We start from the raw sequence: 22,219 nt of genomic DNA, 5'->3' as shown, positions 1-22,219 counted from the left end.
TTGATCCTACTATCTGCTCTAAAATCGTGTCTGCGTTAATTTCAATTTCATTTGGACCACGGCTTCTAATTTGAGAAAATCCATTTTTAAGAGTGAATTTATCCCCTCTTTTGCAACGACGAATCCATTCTTCTTGCAAAGTTGTGGAAACCATATACTTAGCAATAGGAAAAGAGTGAAATATTACACCAGTAACAACACTGTTCTTTAAAGTCAACTGATTGCTTTTACAAGTTGACACTGCACAAATACGACCAGGCATTTTAACTAAAAATTACAAGGTTATTTAATGGTTAGACAATTATTACTATTATTTACAAAAATGTGAATATTTTCAATTTTTATACCTTAATTTAATTTAAAAATGTTCAAAAAACAAAAAAAAGTTCCACAATGGCAAAAAACAAACCTCAAAAGGAAGGAAAATAACAGAGTCTTATATGGCGTCTACTCGTTACACCAGTTTAAAAAATGTCCAAAAGCACAAAAAATACGACTTTCACAATAACAAACTCATTGTTTCAGAAACCTAATTTGTATAGTTAAATAAAAATTTAATCACAATAAACAAAAACAATGTAATACTGTCCGAAAATAATCCTCAAAAAATGTTAAAATAACACACAGTCTTATGGCAACTACTAAAAGTGTCACCAGTGTTACGTCACATCTATTCGGCGCTTGTTTAATATGGCGATATATGTAAGTAAGCAATCCTGTATGTCCATAATCGTTGGCACTAGATAGGGAGAAACCAGCGTCGGCCAGCGATATTTTTTTTTTTTCAGGGGATGGTTTGCAACAATATTTTGAAACATTCGCAAGTTGGGAATATCTCTTCAACCCGATAATACAGATAAACATACTTTTTCAGGTGACTTGATAGCTGTATATACCCCCGAATCCAAAATCACCGCCTGCGAAATATCTTCTAACGGGAGGTTCGTCGTTCTCGCCTTGGAAGGGTGCAAAGACCTAGTAACCCTTCAGCTGAAGGGGCCAAACGTTCCCGACACGCCCGAAACCGAAACGTACGGAGACGAAGAAAATGCAGGCAAAAGCTTCAACTTGCAAGACTGTTGCTGACCAGGGTCTATTACTTTTTGCGATTAAACTAAACCCCTCAATTTTACTAGTGTAGTGATTTGAAGGAGGATATCTTAAGAATACCAAACCCAAGTAGGTTATCCCGTGAGAAAAAAGATAAGAAGAAATTGGCTGAAGACAGTATGTTTACGGAAAGTCAATAGCGATAGAAACAGTAGGTTCAGAGAGATTCATAATGGAAATTATACATGTTGATTGGAAATTTGTGTTAAAGAAAATTAAGTTGTTATTTTTTTTTCTGTATAGAAGCAGGACATCCACCGTCTATCATATCAAAAAAAGAGGAAACTGTTTTTTCAAGGAAGACAGAAACTCTTATTCAGAATGATTTTTTTCGCATTCTTTTCGAATTGAATTCCTATTACACTTTGTAAGTAATTTTCCTGTTTTTATTTTCATTTTAGAAAAGTTTTATAGACCCATTATCTCAGTATACTTTTCTTTGTCAAAGAGGAACTCTCAAAGTATCACTCAAACTAATGAAACTACGAATGTTGAATTCTAGTACTCCTTTGAATCATAATCAATAAACACTGGGTGCATTTTTCAGGCTAACAGGCATTTGTAAATTTAGGTACATTACACATAGTAAATTCGAAATATTTTCTCTAGATTTGGTGGTGATCTTTTTTAAGGAAAGATATGATTGGATGATCTCAACAATATATAAGAATCGTTCGTAAATGCAAAGTAATAAATACACAAAAAAATAAGATTTTTGGGAACAGAGTAAACTTGTCACATAAAAAATAAACTGAATTTCATATCATCGACATTGAAGTGAGAAAGTAATAAAACATTACTTATGAGTTGTTCTTCTCTGACTCTCTATCCCTATCGAGATGATTTCACTTCGAAATGATGACCCATCCCTATATTAATTAGTAAAACAGAATTACATGGAAGTGGATAAAAGTAAAGTATAAATCCATTAAGAAATTCTCACTGAACCTTTTGTCACTCACTGAACCTTTTTGTGACTAAATTGTCTAGAGAAAAATCCGTTTAATTTGCTTGCATCATCTTACTCAAAAAACTCTCATCAGCTTCATATACTGAATTATTGCACCAACAAGTTGCACATGAAAGAACTCCTCAGAACACAATTTCAGTTCAATAAAATATGTGATGGAATTGGCCACTATTCGAAAAACCATAACGTAATCAAGAAAAACGTATTGTGAGATTTTCACTAAACAGTTTAAAAAATCGCAACACGTGTAAGTATTAACACGCCTGAGGATACTATCGTGTAGGGAAACACGTATTGCGGTTTTAATAACTGTTAATTGAAAATCTCACAATGGATATTTGAATCAGTTCAATGAGAGACTAGAAACAGTTAATGTGGGAATCTATATGTTTTCAAAAAGGTATATCGATCGGTAAATATGTCGTTATTCGAATACAGTCATAACTCAGAAGTTCTATAAATTTTGTTAGTTGAATGATAGAAAGAATAGGGCATCCAATATTACGAAAAAAACATCAGTATAGAATATTTGCAAGTTAAAACTATCAATATGTTTTAAAGAACCTCTGTTCAATGGTCGAAATAATGTATCTACAGTTCCTTCGATTATTCAAATTTTTTTATAAAACATTCAGTGTTCTGTCCTGTTTTCACTTTTGTGGGAAGCAATTTGATATACTACAAGGTGATTAATAATAGGCGGGCAATTTTTAACCTATTACAATATCAGAAATATTCCGTGGAGAAGAAGAAAGTCAAAATTATACAACATAAAAGAAATACTTCAGATGTATATCAATCCGCTAATTGATATAAGCATAAGCTCATTATGTGATGATTTTTGCTTGTCAGTAGTCAGGAGAAAAATATTTATGAAAAATTGAAAGAGCACAAGTAATGGCATTTGTTTGACGCTAAAATGATGCAAGCAACTCCACTACTTCTTTCACTCAATTGTCATTCTTCATCTAAATAGAACTAAGAATGTAGTGGTCTGTGCTGGTTTCAGATCTATTAGATAATTTCATTCGATGTGAAAGAAATGAAATATTGTCCCTTCGGAAAATCCAGAATGAAAATACACGGTTATCTGTGCTGGTTTCAGATAAAACTGTTTTCATTATTACCGAGTTTCAAACATTTTCTAGAAATGATTATCACATAAATATTCCAAGTCTGGAAATAGTTGAAATGTCAGTTGAAGGAACAATATCTCATTATCTATATTTCCTTCTAAAATGCATGAACAAACAAAATTAATGGAAAGAGGGTTATGTACTTGATTGTGAATTCATTTGATTGCTAAATATATTCAGTATGAATAAGTGATGACTGAGATTCACTAAAAGCCACATTCAAAACGGCATATTCGAAACTAATATTTGTAATGCAGATGAGTAAATCAATTTTAGTTATTTTGTAGACACAAGACTTATTCATCCTATGGGAAAGCCTACCTATTGGCACAATTGTGTTTTTTGCAGCAATGATCAATGAATACACGAATATATTTACAATTGTAGAAATATCCCAAATTCATTCTTCAATGTTGATTTCAAATCGTTTCTGTTTTGCAGCGATACGTTTTGAACATATATATATAAAGTTTATTTCCCCAATGGAATAACCTATTCGACAGCTGTTACCTAATGTTTAGTGTAACATCTCCTTGATACTTTGATTAAAAATATGAAATATATTCCCATCTGGTATGCGGAACAATATTGATTTATTGAAATATTATATTTATATGTTGTGATTCTTGTGTAAAAATAAATGTAATAAAATTATGTCTCTTGTTGCTCTATTTTTTCTGGATGAGAAGGTACCATATATCCATGCAGATCCAGTATTCCAAAAGTTTTGTCAGTTTTTTAATGAAACAAAATATAATATAATCTAAAATAAATATTCAAGTGACAGAAAAAAATCATTAGAATAAGCAGAAGGAAATATATTAATTTGACATACTAAAAATCTCAACAAACCAAAGCTAATATTCAAGAAATTAAGCGAAGTGCTAAGGTACATATACTCTCAACATGTCAATCAAAGTGGCTGCTGTTTCTAGATGCTTATGTCTATTCGAAATTGTGCGCTCGCAGAATGAGAATGAATAGGTATTGTTATTAAAAGCTGAATGCATTTATTTAAAAATCACTTATGATTGAGATGTTGATGATGATATAATCAAGAACGTATTCCACAGGACACCACAAATATAACTTTATGGTTCGAAAATTTACAATTAAGTCAGTAACTTACATCAAAATCTTGGCTATATATGTAACAAGTTATATTAATCCTCAGCAGAAACATCAAGATACCACTTTTCAGACTTTTCAGGTGTCACCTTCCAGATCAATAGAAAAAACATTCAGATCACTTTATCGGTGACTTTCAGAAATTGTCCAATATCAACAAATTACTTCAAATGTAATGAAAATGATATTTCATTCAATCAACCGCTGCAGAAAATCTGGTTGATTTTGGTTGGGAAGTGAGGATTTTTGGGAAATATCTTGCACACTCTAATCATGAAGATCTTTTTTATGAAAGGCAGTGCTTTTTCGCGTACCCCACTGGATTCTCGAGGTTTTTTAAAAATTACTTGGTTCCCTGAATGAGGAGCAGAATTCGTTAGAAAAAATTAGTAAAACTCTCCCCCTATGAAACTTAGAAAATTTTGCAGAAAATAAGAAATAATAAATGAATTTTCCTGACGTATGATGAGCGAAATAAATACTATTCTATCTTCTCTTTATGGTGTCAAAGGACCACTTAGAGAGCCCGTACACAGCCACATTTTGCGGTTGGATCGACCACACGCCCATAAGAAATACTGTACTACACGTACACGGGCGTTCAGAAAAGTCAAAACAGGCGTCTGTAGTCAACTAGTTGTTGATCTCCGCCGAGTGGTCATCGCGGCATGCGCCGTACACTAATCACAAACTTGTAGTCGTACCCAACCACGTACACCGTGGTGCACTTTTTCTCATATATTGGTCTCACAACATTAAATTTTTGATGTCCGTTGCCTCAACTGCAAGTGCGGTTTATATGACCGCAAGTCGACCACAAAAATGTGGTTGGGTCAACCGCGAAGTGCAGTCAACGTGACCACAATGTTGTGGTTGCCTCAACTGCAAATGTGTCGACTGTGTACGGCCGGACTTAGTGCGGTTTCAAATTCAAGATAATACTTAAATATCAAATAATGATTGAAATTCATCTAGCAATAAGTCTTTATTATTTCACATAATTTATAACAACAATTATTCTTCAGGGTTTTCATCAAAATAAAGAACCAATTTCAACTCTTGTGATATTTATAATCACAAGAATTCCTCCTCCATTGAACCTCAATAAAAACTCTGTGCATATTAAATAATATATGGATTCAATATATCAATCATGAAGAAGTAACAGGGCAGATTAAGGGAGAAATAATTTTTCAATTTGAGTTTCCAATAATTCACTTCTTGTCTTGAAGTTATTACTTTTGTTATTTTGAGGTATCTGTTTATGAAGAGATGATAAATGACCATTTGAATGATTCCGCTTCGAAAGGGGCCGATGTCAATAAGAAGAAGGCAGACTGGATAGATGTTCTTTTGTCGTTAATATTCAAACTTAAAATTAGCAGAAGTTTATGAGATATCCTCAGGCTCAACGATGAACATCAAATATTGATTCGAGGCAGCAGTTTTGAGCTTTCTGATCTTTATTTTTCTGTTATGTTATAACTTTATGTATGTAATATAATTAGCTCTCCTATAAAACTCTGTAATATGTCATAATCAGAATTACAAAATGTAAACTTGCGAAATACTCGAAGACAGGTTCCTTGGAACTTTTTGATTATTTTCCTGTTTACTTTGCCATCTAGTAATGTTTGAATTTAATGTATTTATATTATGATTGAGAATTCATGGAAATGAATATTTACCATTATTATATTGAATGGGTCAAATTAGACCATAAATAGAATCTGCATAATTGAACAAAGAGAGTATCAGTGAATCGCAAAATAACTTATTTGCTTTGAATATTGAAAGTTGGCGGCTTCTATAATTTTCACGTTGCACGTTGCAATTTTGATAGAATTATTGAGCTTTCAGATCTTGCCTCGTACCGAGTTTACCCATATCAAATAGAAAATAAATCAATTATATGTATACCATACCAGTTCAAATTCAAACATATTTTCCTCCAATGACATCACAAACATGGCGACCAGAATCTTTGACATTCCACACCCCTATTTGACAACCCTGGCTTTTTATAACAGACAAAAACAACAATTCCTATTTCGTGGTCGTGGGTCCTGTCATCTATCTTTACAGACGTTGCCATATATCCAAACTTCATAATCAGCTGTGTTCTGGCAAATTACTAAAGAGGGAGGTCTGGCGAATAGCGAATTGTCTTGCTGTCTCCAAAATGGCTTCTTGTTTCCTGTAGGATAACTATTCGTTGAAAAAGTGGACTTCAGTGAAATAAGCTCAAATATGTGACGTTCTTGATCTCAGTTTCACAAATAGGCGACTCAATAATCGATTGAAATGCCCGCCAATCATAACCTGGTAAAAACAACCGATATCTTGTTAGAGTCTGTTATGTTTTGACTTCTGTTTGTATTGTATCATAACATCAATTAATACCTAGAATGTAATTTACAAGTGTGTGTCTAGATGCAATGCTCTTGTCATCTTAAGTTTTCAGTATGGTTTTTGTGTTTTTGGTATCATTAATATTTTCTTGAATAAAGTTTCTGTTTATTATTGTAGGTGGTTCGATTCATGATTTATATGTAACTCAACTCAATTGAAAACCAGTATCAATAGTAACTACCCTAGCACAATGACAACAATGATGTACCCCACGCTAATGAAGTCGCAGAGCATGCGAGCTAAGAGAAAATCCGCAGTTGAGCTCCTGGCTGAAAGTAAACCATTCTACGTGAAGTCCGAGGTGGTCAGAGACACGACTCAAGCAATTCCTTCCCGACCCAATTCGAATTTTGGTGGTTACGGAACCTACAATCGAAGCAAATCTGTGAATGTTGCTGGACATGGATCCAACTACAGACCTACAACTTTGCCTCACTGTAAGTATTCTAATGATAATAAGCACACTTTGTCTGAAGGTCAAATCTTGTTGACAAAGACTAGCTTCTAACTAAATACTGCTTTGTGTTTTGTATGTATTTGTAACTTTATTTTATTCTTTAAACATTAGTGTATGTGTACTGATAATTTCCAAACCTGTTTGGGTCAAATGAAAATAAACATCAGCAACATCAAAGAACTTATGTCAAAAATAAAGAAGTACATACAAATACAAACAAACAAAAAATAGCACATGTATATAAAAAGTACAACAAATTCTAATTCAGAATCTATCATTGTACATTTCATGCAATCTATATGGTCTATTCTTCAATAAATCCTATTTATTTCTGAAGGGGTCAGTGTTCAGTTGTCTTAAATATTCAATCATACTCTGATGTGGTCGGTTGCCCGGCGGTTTGACGTGAGTGCTTTGTTTACTCACTCGAATTGACTGCTGTGTTGGTCGGTGGTTGAAGCCATAGTCTGAACAATCGATTTTACTTGCTATCGTCCAACCCGTGTTAGGAATCACACGTTGAAAGGTAAGACCTCATTAATCCTTAGCTCGCATAAGTTTTGACTTCTGAGGGTTGTCGTTAGTAGGGGTGCGACAGCTGGTTAACGGAAAAACAGATTTTAGAACAGATTTTTTTTTAACTTTTTTTAACATAACTGACTTCAATAAACTAGATCTATGTACTTCCATACCCGAAGTGTGACTATTATAACCTGCTGTGCAGTTTTTGCTATAGAACTTGCGAGTTCTTTGGGAATGATTCTCATCCTGAAATCCGTATTATCAAGTTTTTTGGAAATGACTTAGATATCAAAGATTTCCTGCTTTTCAAATGTTCAATATGATTCTCAAAATTCAAATCTCTTTTCAATAAAGAGTCCTATGATCTTTAATATCAATGGTTTCATTCTGCAAGGACAAATCATCCAGTATATATTTGAAAGCAATTATATTTGTTTTACTGAGATTGAACTCTACAGGAATCACATCAGGACTTGATATTTATTAAACAAGTTTAAAAAATGAGGTGAATATTCACTTTCTGATTGACAGTTTTGTAGTAATACTCATATTTACTCTATTTAAATAATTGTTATTACTAATAACCTGCACCAAGATTCATTAAGTAAATATTTTGCAATACTTCTCAGATAAGATATGTAGATTGCTTGAGTCATGAATTGGTGATAATTTCTGTTTATCGATATAAATATAGGGAATTGTTTGTAAAAATTGAAAGTTTCTTTTGTTAGATTTTGTGGGAATGTGTAAAGTGAAAAAAATAATACCCTGATTATTACTTTTGAAAAAAATCACTTGATTAACAATAATTATTTTTTAAATTAGAAATGAAAATTTAATGAGTTATCTATCTCCATGATATATGTGAGTCTGGAGTAGTAGGTAGAGAATATTGTTATCAAATGTCAACAATTGAAGAACTCAATGAGCCTTTTTCCTGAGCATAGTACAGCAAACGTGTCACGAGAGGCAGCACAAGTAGTAGGGACAAACAATAAACTATTCACATGTAAAACAGTGTTATTTATGTAATATTAATTTATTATTTAAAAATATAAATCTGATATAAAAAATAATTTTATGCTAGTATAATGCCAACAAAGCATTGCTGTTTCGCGAATTGTACGTGAGATAATTGATATCCGGAAGAAAACTTGTTTTTTATACCATTTATAAAATAAAACCTCATAATAATGAGGTTAGATGTAAGAAATGGATATATGATTCGAGGAGAGAGAATTTAACAGTGCAAAAAATAAATAAATATTCATATGTATGCTCTAAACATGAAAGAATAGTAAATTTTTCATAGTTAATTACTATTGATTAGAATAAGATATAACCTCAGTCGTTTATTAAATTATATGCATTATATTTAATTGAATTTATTTCATTACCATCTATATTTGATTCATATTTCACTCGGAAATGAGTCTGAAATTCATAATTATTTTAAATTTCTTTTATTACAGTTTGAATCTACCGTTACTCGTTTACTAGAGTCTGTATACTAACCTGTCTATTAATTAACTTTTTTTTCCAGTTACTTTTAAATTACGGCATGCAAGCCAACGTTTTAATGTTACAACATTGTTATTCTTTACAGTTGCAAATTTTAGTTTTGTTCTTCTGTTAAAAACATTCTTTTTTAATTGTACTTTATCATATGTTTATATGAGGATTAGGCAGTGTTTGTCCCTACCGAACTACTAGCGCCGCTAGTGAGTGATTTTTTGTACTTCAGGAAAAAGGTTCATTGTAGATATGCATTTAGGTTGTTCAGCTACTATGCAGAGCACATGAGTATGGCAAGTGTGATCTTGTCGAATTGTTGTAATTGTATCAAATACGAAAGGAAATACATACAGGGTGTTAATTAAGTATGTACCATAAATTCAACAGACGATTCTTTAGGTAATTTTAAAACGAAATGTTCATATAAACATGGGTCCGCAAATCCTTCGTTCTCAAGATACAGGGTATTGAAATAAAAAATTAAAAAAAATTATTCGTAAATATTTTAAATATCCTTTATCTAATTTTGTTGTAATTTGAAAATGATATTTATAACATTAAGGAGCTAATTTAGCCCGAACGTGATTCAATTTATTAAGTCCAGTGGCGTCTCGAGCGGGATTTGAACGAATATTTTTGATTTAAAAATGTACGCCAATGACTGTGCAATTTTTATTACTTCTTTGGATTAAGCAATTAGAAATACAACTTTTTTGTCTCTTGAATTTTTTTCGTATCTTGCTTAGTTTTTAAGAAAAAAGTCAACCTAATTGCATATTCCTGGACCTCACAAGGAAATGGTAAATTTAATGTTTCTTTAAAAATTATTATTTTCACAATTTTCATTACTAATTATGTAACAATAACAACAAATATTAAATAACATTAACATCTAGACTAGACTAACGAATTGCACTAAATTAAGTGTTGGAAAGGGCCTCCTTTGGCTTCAATACAACCATTTAGCCGCCGCATCATTGAATTTCGCACCCAAACACCCAATTTTGGTACGTATACGAATGACAATATTTTGGTACTAACAGCAAAAAGAAAAAATTGCACTGGGATTTGAACTCGTGAAACCCACGACCATCATGTCGTACCACTCACTTAACACCACTAAGCTTTTTGGTATTGATTTACAAAACGATAATTTCATCTTAAAGCTATTCCACTAGCCATATTTATTTTGTGTATCAAAATATGTCTGTTACAATGATAACATTGAATGCACGTAGTTCGTGAACTTTGAACATTCTTATTCTCACAGTGAAATATGTGAAGAATTGAGGTTAGTTAGTTTAAGTGCCAGACAGTAATTTCAACAGTGACTTCTGTTGCATAACATCAGATATGAAACGTCGTTCTACTTAGATTCTGCGAAAACAAACATTACATTCAAATCATAGATGTGTTTTGTTTTTTATGACCAACAATGCTCTATAATTTTTGGAAAATTAGTTTTGAAGCATTTCCTGTAATTAGGTACTGTACCCGTTGGAAATTGTTTCACTATTAATATTTTCCTAATTTATGCTGGTCGGGCCCCATGCCCGATTCATTCGGGAAGGCGCGCCAGCATTGTCAACCAATGACCACTCCCCACACCGTGGGGTAAGTGATCATTGGGTCTGAGAATCATGTGCCCTGGGCAAGCGCAGTGAGCCAAGAATGACACCCTTCTGCATCTGTGCAGCTAAGATTTCTGCCTTAGTGCGGCAAGCCGGTATGATTTTAAGATTCGAGAGTAGAGAGGACATCATTCCACCAAGGACTCCAATAATCAGAACAACTATCTTGACAGAGTGATCTGGAAGAGAAAATCTCGATATTTTATCCGTTTTTGCTCCTCTTTTCTGACGATATTCGTCTCGCCAGGAGCTGAAAACTCCACGACAAATATCGTTTTGCTCTGGTGGTCGAGAAGGACTACTTCAGGCTTATTAGCTTGTATGAGCCTGAGGGTGGGGAACGAATAGTTCCAATAAATTCGGCACTTCTTGTTCCCCACAACGAATTCAATATCGGTGTCTCGTCAATACCGTAATAGTGCCGTAGATGGTAATATAGCAATCTTAGGGCCGCGTTATGTCGATGGATATAGGCCGAGACCGCATATGCTGGGCATGCTGATAGCAAGTGCTTCAGGGTCTCGGGCGCCTCGCGGCAGGCCCTGCACCTTGTGTCAGGAACCTCTATACCCATCACGCGACTGCGGTAAATTAAACCATCCTGGCAAACCATGATGAACCCCTCAGTTCCGATTTCAGCCCACTCGACCTGAGAAAAGCGAACGTCAGGCGCTATGATAAGCCAAGGTCTCCAATGCTATTGAAGAAGACCCCATGCATTGGCTTATCCTTCTGTCTCCGCAGAAGTAAGGTGATTTCTGCGGCTTTTATCTGAGCTTTTTGCTGAACGGGTTCGCAGACAGAGTTGTGCTCCAATTCCTGCTCTCTCATGGTCACGGACCATGCAGAGAAGGGGATCCGAATTCCTGACGACTTTACAGGCTGCATCCAGTACCATTCTGTCATGTAGACACTCCAAACTCAAAAGTCAAAGGCCTCCCTGTTGTCGGGGGAAGTACAACCGTGGAACGGACGATTTGGGATGCAAACTCCTATAGAGAAGCATCAATTTTCGGGTCTTTACGTCGAGTTGATACAGCTCCTCCCGAGTCCACTTCACTACTCCAAATGAGTAGAGTAAGATTGGAACGGCAAGAATATTTGTTGCAGCAACTTTGTTCCGATGACCAGATCTGTCGAAGTTTGTGCTGATACTTGCCGCGGAGAGAGTTTTTTACTGCTGTTACCTCTTGTGAGTGGCGTTGTTCCACCCCGAGATAAGTATACGTCTCTGCGGCATCCAGATGGTGTAGGATGCTTCCATCGACGAGCTGCACATCCTCTCCGTAGTCCCCTAATCGTTCTCTTTTGAGATGGACCATTGCACATTTGTCTATCCCGAATTTCATACCGATAGCATGCGTGTACTCTTCCACCACCCTCAAGGACTGATGGAGATCCTTCTCTCCAGAGGCATAAAGTTTAAGATCATCCATATAAAACAGATGGGTGACCTTGTGCCTCCGGTTTCCGGGGTGCCACAGTTATACCTTTGAGTATTTCTGAGCGCAACGGATAATGGCAATAGTGAGATGCAGAAGAGTAGGGTACTGAGGGAATAACCCTGAAATACACCCCTTCTGAAAGTGACCCACCCTGTTTGGACTCTTGCTTGACCAGTTGTTATGGTGAAGCGAGTTCGCCAAAGTGGTATCAGTTGTTCAATGCATCTCACTTTGTTGTCGGGTACCGCAAGGCATCTGAGCAAATGCAAGATTATTATTATTACTATTATTATTATTATTATTGCTAGCGAATTCATTAATATTAATAAGCATATACTCTTTTGACTCATTATTATAACCAGTACTTGCAGTACAATTTGTTCCAGACATGGCCGTCTCGCCTTCAAGGTCTCTACCGCCCTTAACGCACAGACGTTCAGTACATTCTGCCACTAGCGACTTGCTGCAAAATAAACTGAGACAGTTGCTGGTTTGCGACAGTGCAGAAGAGCTGTGCGTGGAGCAAATGGCCCCGCTCAGTCCTCCGGCAGAGTACGCACAACGTTGCCACAAAAGCCTTCCGGATCTTCATTGCAGAGAGCCGAGTTCGAATAAGAGTAGCAACAAGAGCTTGTCTAATAGGGACAGCGGGGGCTCGAGTGGACACTATACCCAGAGGAGTGAACCGCCACCACCTCCAAGACAGGTGAGTTCTGGAATTATGCAGTTATTTTCATTGATTTCAGGCTTAATTTGGTCTCTGGTGGAAACAGATACTTAGCTTATATGACCGTGAATAACATTAACAGAATAACTATGAATATTACCGGAGTTTTTTCCCAACACCAAATCGTTATTTTTTACACCTCGACACGTGTTTCGATCACCAAGTGATCATCTTCAATTTTGTCTTCCTTTTGAAGATGATCACTTGGTGATCGAAACACGTGTCGAGGTGTAAAACTAACGATTTGGTGTTGGGAAAAAACTCCGGTAATATTCATTACTACACCCAAGGTGTAGAATAACTATGAATATTACCGGAGTTTTTTCCCAACATCAAATCGTTATTTTTTACACCTCGACACGTGTTTCGATCACCAAGTGATCATCTTCAGTTTTATCTTCCTTTTGAAGATGATCACTTGGTGATCTTCAGTTTTATCTTCCTTTTGAAGATGATCACTTGGTGATCGAAACACGTGTCGAGGTGTAAAAATAACGATTTGGTGTTGGGAAACAACTCCGGTAATATTCATTACTATACCAAAGGTTCCAAACAGTATATCAAAAGAATAACTATGTTTCGAAAATTCACTCAAAACAAATTTTTATATGCTTGCCACCAATTAGTTCATAATCAAATCTATGATCTTGTTTTTTTATGAAAAAAAAAATGGCGACTGATATTGCCAAGTGACAGTACTATTTTTTTTCAAGCAAATCATTTTCTTACACATCTATAAAATTTTCTAAATTAAATTATTTCCTAGTACTTGTTGACATTTGACATGAAAAGTGCTGACAGAAGGAATGGTTTGATGAAATAAATCGGTTGAAATCGTATGAATAAAGAATTCGATTGACACCAGTAGCACATGAATACTAAATGAAATTATAGTGGAAATTATAGTGGACAACACAATCATTGTAATATCCTATAAGAATTTAGAAAATCTTATAGATTTGGGCAACACTGCATCTGAAAATTTTTGAAACTACTGTATTCGACAGTCTTAAATTATAACAACTTATGTCAACTTCTTGTTGAAAAATATCACATCTAGTCCATAGTGAAGATAGTTATTTCTAGATCTAGAACTGTAATTGTTATCCTTTCAACACTTACTCTATAACATAATATCTCGACATTGTACCCAGTGTAATTGAAACAATTGTAGTGATGTGAAATGGTGTCAGGTGTGGGGTCGATTCCAGTGATACTTTTTTTTAAGGTTTCAACCAACAGGATCGATAAATATTTCGATAATAACTCAACTGACACTCAATTTCCAGGAAACTCGCAGAGACTCGGGCTCCAGCACCCAGCACAGCGGCGGCAGCTCCTACTACTGTTGCCAGGAGCCTGACTGCAGGGCTCGCCAAGTGTACCCGCCCCCTTCGACCTTCAAACGTCAAAAATGCCTCCGATACAAACGCGACCGCCCCATCCTGCGTTCCAAATCGGACATCAGTGACCGCTACTGGAGACCCCCCGAACTGCCGACGAGTCACCTGCAACAGTTTTTTGAGCACCTCGGTCTCACCAGCGATAGCTACGAAGAGATGCTGAGTGCGAGCGGATCTTCAGAAAGCCCCGTTTTTTTTTCGGATGTTTCCACTGTCGATTCGAGCAGACCTCTAGAGAACGTTGATTATTGCCCTACCACTTATAGGTCAAGTGATCCACCTTCGATAGTGGAACGCAACGCTCGTATCATCAAATGGCTGTGTAACTGTCGAAAATTGCAGCTGTGTTGAGATTAGGTGACGCGGCGTATTCGTTTCGATGCTTAACACGTTCACTGCCAACTGACTGGTCTGCCAGGCCGAGTGAAAAATCCGAAAAATGTTTTAAAGGTCATAGTTGACATTGTATAGATTGATCATGGTATGTAGGTTTTCACTGTTGGTATCAAAAGCATCATCAGCTGTTTATGGCTTTATTAGTTGTAGTCTGTAGATTTTGGGCTTGACATTTCGTCTGTAATTGCGGCGGACATCAACAATCTCGAACAATCTGTGTGTTCTGAAATACCGGTGTCTATGTTTTAATAATATTCAAGCTCTCTCTACCTTACAGGTAGAATTATTTTTATGTTCGTGGATTTCTACGACCTCTTTTAAAAGCCTTGCAGTCAATTCACGGTATTGTAGTTACAGATGAAATGTCCGACCCAAAAACTTGCTGACCCCTACTAATGAACCTGAAAACAGAAAAATAAAATTAGCATTTTTTCAAAATTGTCCAAAATTCAAAACTCTGGTGCAAATTCGTCATGCACACCAGCACAGTCTTTCCCCTTATTCATATTCCATTTGAAATAGATCTTCGGCATTCTAAAATTTTGAAAATGATATCGGACAATTTGTATCTTGATACATAAGATGTTTTTTTATTGGAAAAATCTTGTCTCGGGCCTACAGACTGGAATGGCCGAAAACGTGTTAAGGGGCGGAAAAATCGGTATCTGATTGGGGGACGCGTATCAAATTCTAACAAGCGCAAACAGGTGGGCAATAAATTTTTTTCAGATAGCATGTAAAGATAGAGTAAGATGGTTCTACTTTTCGGGTGTCTAAGTTTCGAAAGAAGATGAAACCGGCCCATTTGGCTCTCTTGAATGGAGAAGTAATTTTTGATATCAAGCAAATCAATAAGTGATACTACATATATTTTTTTCAGTTCTCTTCCTATATACTAAAAGAAAGGGTGGTTTGTTTGTCCCAGATATTTTTTTTGTAAAGTCAATCATGAAACACATTGTTTTGTTAGAAATAAATGTCTTTTTCTATGGACTCATTAATAATTACTTGAATTGAGGCAGCTGATGTTTCTAGAATCCTTCATCATCTTCTGTTAAAATTGATTCGAATTGATTAATATGTCAAAAGCAGAATAGATCAAATTGGTGGTGTTTATAAGCATGATATGCAATATTCTATTGAGTTTTGACAACTGGGAAATCTTCGATTTCACATATTTCTATTACCGATCATCGGCTGCTCTTTAGATGCCGCTGATCATCCACTATCAGTAAAACTGGCCGATCATTGGCCACCAGTTGATCGGCCGCCAGTTGAATGGCCGATCATCGGCCGCCAGTTGAATGGCCGATCATCGGCCGCCAGTTGAATGGCCGATCATCGGCCGCCAGTTGAATGGCCGATCATCGTCCGCCAGTTGAATGGCCGATCATCGTCCGCCAGTTGAATGGCCGATCATCGGCCACCAGTTGAATGGCCGATCATCGGCCGCCAGTTAAATGGCCGATCATCGGCCGCCAGTTAAATGGCCGATCATCGGCCGTCAGTTAAATGGCGAATCATTGGCCAGCAACAGTAAAAATGGCTGATCATTTGGCTTGTAGTAAAGTGATTCGTCATTGTCTATTTCAAAGATCAGAAACTGCCTCCGCTGATCATCACGCACCAGTAAAACAGTCGATCATTCTCCAAAGGCACAGGGTTTCAAAGCACATAGATTATGGATAATCTTCCTAAAAGATAGGAAGGAACCTAGCGATAATAGTTTTTGGCTACTGTTGAAGTCTTTCACCCCCTCCATCTCTTCCGCTGATCATTGGTCAATAGAAAAAAGACCAATCATTGTACACTTTATTGATGGCCAATGATCAGTCACATATGTCAATGATGGGTGGGAGCTGTGTCCTATCTGTAAAAAGAACAGTTTGCTAAGTTGAATTATATAGCAATTTCTATCAGTAATTTTAACAATTTTATTCTCATCCATAACTAGAATACCAAGCCTGGAATGATGAGTATCGACATATTCCCATACGAAGACAGAATGTACGGGATAGATAACTGAGAAATTGCTTTCTATCTTCTGCAGCTTTAAGTGCTTGCAGCTGAAAGTAGTCTTATCAAAGAATTTTCATAATTTGTTTTGAGTCTTTGAAAAAAATTTGATAATTCCACTAAAAACTGGAATCTTTATGTAGCCAGTGGTTTAATACTTATTTAAAACATCAATATAAATGTAAAGTCACATTTGCTAATTTTCTCTACATCATATATTGCAGGAAATGTAAAATTCAAAAAACTTGGCAAACCTCTGTGTAAATCAATTTTGGCATTGATGAGTTTCATTCCATCACATAATAAATGTATTTCATGACTGACTGTCTCTTCAGCAACTTCATTTTTTGTTGTTTAACTTGGTTGATTTGCATAAAACAATAGAAACGGTTCTATAATTGATCTCTTGGATAGAAAAGAAAATATTCCTTCAAGAAGTGTTTCATTTCGTTATGAAACAAAGATCTCTATCATACTTGCATGTTTGCATCTGAATATATCAGAACCCTATTTCTCCCTCTAAATCATAGCCTTGAATTAACAGAATTTGGGCGTCGATATCACCAGCGTCTCGCCACCATTTTATACAAAATTTCCAGAGCATCTTCTATATCCAGAAAAAATGTTTTTACTTTTTGGAGCATAAAAATCCTGTAGGCTTGAATTAATTATTCGTTTGCATAAAATTTTCATTTAACGATAGAAACAAAAACTCTAAAATTGATCTATTGGATGGAGGAGAGGATATCCATCCCTTCAAGGAGTCTTTCATTTGGTTACGAAACAAAGATTTCTATCATAACCTTGAATTAACAGAATCTGGTCGTCGACGTGACATCACGGGCTCATCATCTTCTGTGGCATCTTCAATGTCAAAAAAAAGTTCTGTTATTTCTTGGAGCATTAAAATCCTGTAGGATTCAATTAATGTTTTGTTTTACCACTGTAGCCAATGTTACGTTGTGTTTGATTTATCCAATTTTTCAAAATACAATTCAACACCACCATTTTTCTAACACACTAATCCCCCAAACTATCTCCCAACTTGAATGCCTTTGAAAATTGTTTTGTACTCTCCTTATTCGTTGGAGAAGCTTGATTCATGTTGCCACACGTCACTTTACAGTTGCTCAGTGGAAGTACATTGGGTGACAGCGCCGTAACGATGATGAAGAATATCTTTTCAAGCCTCATTATTGAAATTCAATTTATTGCTGTGGAACAATTCAATATCTTGAATGTTTCAACAATCTTCAGAGCTATTTTTCATGTAGTAGACAATAAATGCTATTCTAACTGATGCAAAATTATCTCATTTGCATTCAATCTATTTTTATGGAACCACATAAAAAGATCATTTACATATATGCTTACTAGAAGGGAGCCTAGTGCTAAAACTTCATACCTAACCTCAGTAATCAGAATGAGGTTCGTTACACCATGACGAAGATTTTGAAAATCCCTGTGATTCCCCGAATTCTGTAATAACAAGGTTATTCTCTTATTCATTCTTTCCAACTGTCCAAACCACTTTACGTATCGTAAACCTTTCGAAATTTCGTTTGTGAATCGTGTAGTGTTGTTGTAGATGTTCTGAAAAATATTGTGATATAAAGAAATCTGTGGTATGGGTGTTTTTGGTGTATCGTAGTTCTTTATCGACATGCTGTAAAGTTATTTTTCGTGTAGGTATAAAATGTTTACTTGATTGAGGAAAGGTGAACATTTTGTCATATTTTATTACATGGTATGAATCTCTTCTAATTCCTTTTTGGTATAGTTCAAGCTATAATCAATAAAACAATAAATCCCATTTGAGTCTTGGAAATGTGCTCCAAGTTATTCACGATGGAAACAATATTTAAATCTAAAGCAAATGAACTTCAAACATTCAAGCCAGTCTCGATATACCTACACAATAGGTTTAATGGACTGACGCCTATCAGAAAACAACTACCCCCCTGGCTAATACCACGAAGGGCTTCGGATTATATCCGACAGGCGTCACTGCAGGAATCTTCACAGAAAATTTCCTGCATATGCAATTGGCAATACAACTGAAAGAGTCGACCTTCAATTCTGAAACGGGCACACTTACAGACCGGTTTCAGGCTTATTAGCCACTCATCAGTGCAAGATAGTGACCATCATCGACCTAAAGTCAATGATATTCCACAATTGAAAATCGGAATCGGAGTAGTTGTTTTCTGTCCATTAAACCTACTGTGTAGGTATATCGAGACTGGCGTTTGAAGTTCATTTGCTTTAGATTTGTTTACTATCAATCTTCAAGCATAGCCCACTGACTAATAAGAAAAGTAACAATATTATTCGTGAACAAAAAATAATCACTTCTCGGATATTGAACTACTACCATTTTCAGTACTTTCGTGGGATATGGGCCCCCAGAATGAACCTTGAGGAACTAAAAAGGGCTTTGATGAAAGCTGATGAAAGTGTGATGGGTTGTGATTTTTAGATCTAGTGAAACACCTTGAAGCCATAAGTTTAGGTGAAATAATTTTATTTGGAGACTTTGAAATGGAAGTACTACAATTGAAAGAAGGTGTCGTCCTCAGAAAATAGTCGCACTGGAATATCCAGTTTTTAAATAAAGCCCATCTTCAAAGTGATTGCCAAATACCGAGACAATTTTGAGTTGTTTAACCATTCCACTTGAAATTGATTTCCACACCTAAGCACGCCTGGAACAAAAAAAGTTAGAAGCAGTTCATTTCAAGAAAATTGTAGTACACCATTCAATATTGACAAGCTGCCAGTCTCCAAATTTATTTCATTAGCTTTATCAGGAAATTTATTTGAATTCTCAGTAGTGATAGTTTTCATATACAAGAGAAAAACACTGGATTTGAAAGTGAATCTTGTGTTGGTTTTATAGACGGTAGAGGTTACGGAGAACCGTCTCTGTGTGTGAATAAGTGTCCATTAAAATGCGACACTACAGTAGCAACAAAGTAAATTTACTTCAACAATAATTTTATGGTATATTGACGAAATTATTTTGGACTATATAAACATGTGAGGTCTTGTATTTTACATTGTCACTAACTACTCTTGTCATTTGTCATTGAATATATTAAATTTTCTAACTCATACTTCAATTAGATTAACAACCGCTTAATTCATATTGTTGTTTACTGATGAAAGTTGAGACAGTTTCAAGCTTCCTCCCATATGAGATGGTTCTCCTTACCTCTACCCTCCATAGTTGGTTTCTACGGAAGAGCAAAAGGGTCACATAGTTTAATTATTTGTTTCTTGGAAACTACGACTTTAACCTCGAAATTTCGACTTTAGTCTCGAGATTTCGACCTTAAACTCGAAATTTTGAGAGTGAAGTCGTAATTTCGAAGTTAAAGTCGAAATTTCAATATTAAAGTCTCATTTTGACTTTTGAAATCCACTTCAATGTTGAAATTTTGACTCTAATCGCAAAATTTCGATTTCAAAATCTGAATTACAACTTCAAACAACTTTACAGTTGTAATTTTAATATCAAAGTCGAAATTTCAAGATTTAAGTCGAAATTTTGACATTAAAGTCGAAATTTCGAAGCTGAAGTCGAACCTTTGATATTAAAATCAAAATTTCGAGTTTAAAGTCGTAATTTCGAGATTATGGTCGAAATTTCAATATTAAAATCGAAATTTAAAGTTTTAAAATCGTAATATCCAAGAAACAAAAATATAGAAATTTCGAGATAAAAGTTGTGTTTTGAAGTCGTAATTTCCAAGAAAAAAAAAAAATAAAAATATGTGGCCCGTCTGCACTTCCGTAGGTTTCCAACATTTTCAAACATTAACCAAAGCAGCTGGTCTATTTGTGAGGCACCGTTGAGTTTTTTATTTTTGATAATATCTTCCATAGTTGCAGACGAAATGTCAGGCATAAAAATATTCAAATGAAGGTCAAAAAACTAAAATATATCTTCAACATGGATATTGAAAAGACTTTCCCAACACCAGAACAAAAATACTGTCTCGACGTGCGTTTCGTTAACCAAGTTAGCGTCCTCAGATCATTATTATACGCCAGAGGTTCCAATGCGAACTATCAAGATAGGCATATAATTGTTTGAAAATGTATAATTAAGTGACGCATATTTTTGAAACATGAACTATACCCAACAGAAATTAGATGTGGGATCTTTGAATTGATTCAAACTCGAAAAGTTTTTTTTTCAAACCACCAAAATGAACTCGTTATTTTCTCTTTGCTTGTAGAAGTGTTTCTCAAATTATTTTTTTTCAGTATTTAGCAACAGCTCTCAGTACAAAACCGAATAATATAAAATACAAAAAATTATAGAGACCAAGTACTACACTATCGAAAACAACATTTTTTCAATGCCATATGAATAGTATAAAAAATTGTTGAGAGCTGATTTAGGGTACGAATTTTCTTTTCATATTTACTGCCAATTAATGTTATTATTATTACTATGGATATTCGATAAGAAGTGACTAGGATAATATTGTAGACTGAGGTCGTTGACGTATATACAGGGCGGTACTCCTCGACAAATATGTTTCTTTGAGGGGGACTAAGTGAATTGGAAATTTTATATGTAAGAAACGTTGTGTACATACATTTTTTTAAAAATGGAAATCAAAGGTTTCGTTTCAAAATTTGTTATAGTTGATGCATGAGCCATTATTTTAATCTCCAAAATACTCCTGCTCTCGATATATTTTTTCCAGTTTTAGGCCAGTATTGAAAATTCATTCTAATGTTTTTTTTTAAACTGTCGAACCACCTCCAACAGAAAAATATTGGCTGAGTGTAGGTTTCATCCATGGTTTGAGACTCATATTGAACCTTGAATCGTGGCCACTTGATATTTGTTACATCCAATGTACATTTTTGAAGACTCGTTTGTGTGCAATTTGTTCATATGGTTGTAGAATTTATTATACTCGATTGATTTTTATATAATTTATTATTCGATAGGAGATAAATTGAATAAATCAGTGTGATAGAAGTATACATTGTAAATATAAAATGATTTTAGCTTGTAGCCATGTAATGGATTGCTGTTAGTTACGATGCTGTGCATCTACGCTGTCTAGTCTACTTAGTTTCGACTACTGTTTGTTTCGAATATTTTAGAGCATAGCTATGTTACTTGAATTGCAATAAACTTGATATGAGTTCGTTTTTGTTTCATTTTAATGAAATTGGTCGAAGAAAAGTGTGGAATTTGAAAATATGAAGGGGAAGGAGATTCAGTTGGAAAGTGATTATGCAACACAACATTTTTCAGAACTAGCCCCTAGACTATAATGATAATATTTTTTTTTTCTGATTGATTCGGCCGTTGATGAAGATCC

At 35.1% G+C, this 22,219-nt stretch overlaps 2 protein-coding genes across 7 annotated transcripts in view; both read left to right on the top strand.

The window, feature by feature from the left end:
• The window catches only part of LOC111512330 (NACHT and WD repeat domain-containing protein 2), an 87,367-nt gene extending 83,854 nt beyond the window's left edge, over positions 1–3,513 (top strand). For both annotated transcript variants that reach the window (XM_074180821.1, XM_074180820.1), the window contains exon 21: positions 875–3,513. In XM_074180821.1, coding sequence (XP_074036922.1) covers positions 875–1,086 — 212 coding nt within the window. In that variant the 3' untranslated portion in view covers positions 1,087–3,513. The remainder of the gene's footprint in view (positions 1–874) is intronic.
• A 2,936-nt stretch (positions 3,514–6,449) lies between these two features.
• LOC111515972 (uncharacterized) lies at positions 6,450–22,042 on the top strand. Of its 5 annotated transcripts, none has more exons than XM_074181300.1 (4): positions 6,450–6,669; positions 6,874–7,193; positions 12,689–13,032; positions 14,343–22,042. In XM_074181300.1, exons 2-4 carry the CDS (start codon positions 6,947–6,949, stop codon positions 14,805–14,807), a joined length of 1,056 nt encoding a protein of 351 aa, XP_074037401.1. In that variant the 5' UTR covers positions 6,450–6,669; positions 6,874–6,946; the 3' UTR covers positions 14,808–22,042. The 5 variants fall into 5 exon arrangements, with proteins under 5 accessions (XP_074037401.1, XP_074037402.1, XP_074037404.1 ...); XM_074181301.1 differs by having other exon boundaries at positions 6,450–6,689; XM_074181303.1 differs by having other exon boundaries at positions 6,451–6,669; positions 12,698–13,032.
• The last annotated feature ends 177 nt before the right edge of the window (positions 22,043–22,219 follow it).

This window comes from Leptinotarsa decemlineata, unplaced genomic scaffold (assembly GCF_025532065.1).
Source record: "Leptinotarsa decemlineata unplaced genomic scaffold, Ldec_3_MD MMD2_tig00026307_RagTag_RagTag, whole genome shotgun sequence".
NCBI classification, from domain to species: Eukaryota; Metazoa; Arthropoda; class Insecta; order Coleoptera; family Chrysomelidae; genus Leptinotarsa; species Leptinotarsa decemlineata.
This window is presented reverse-complemented; position numbering and strand designations above follow the sequence as displayed.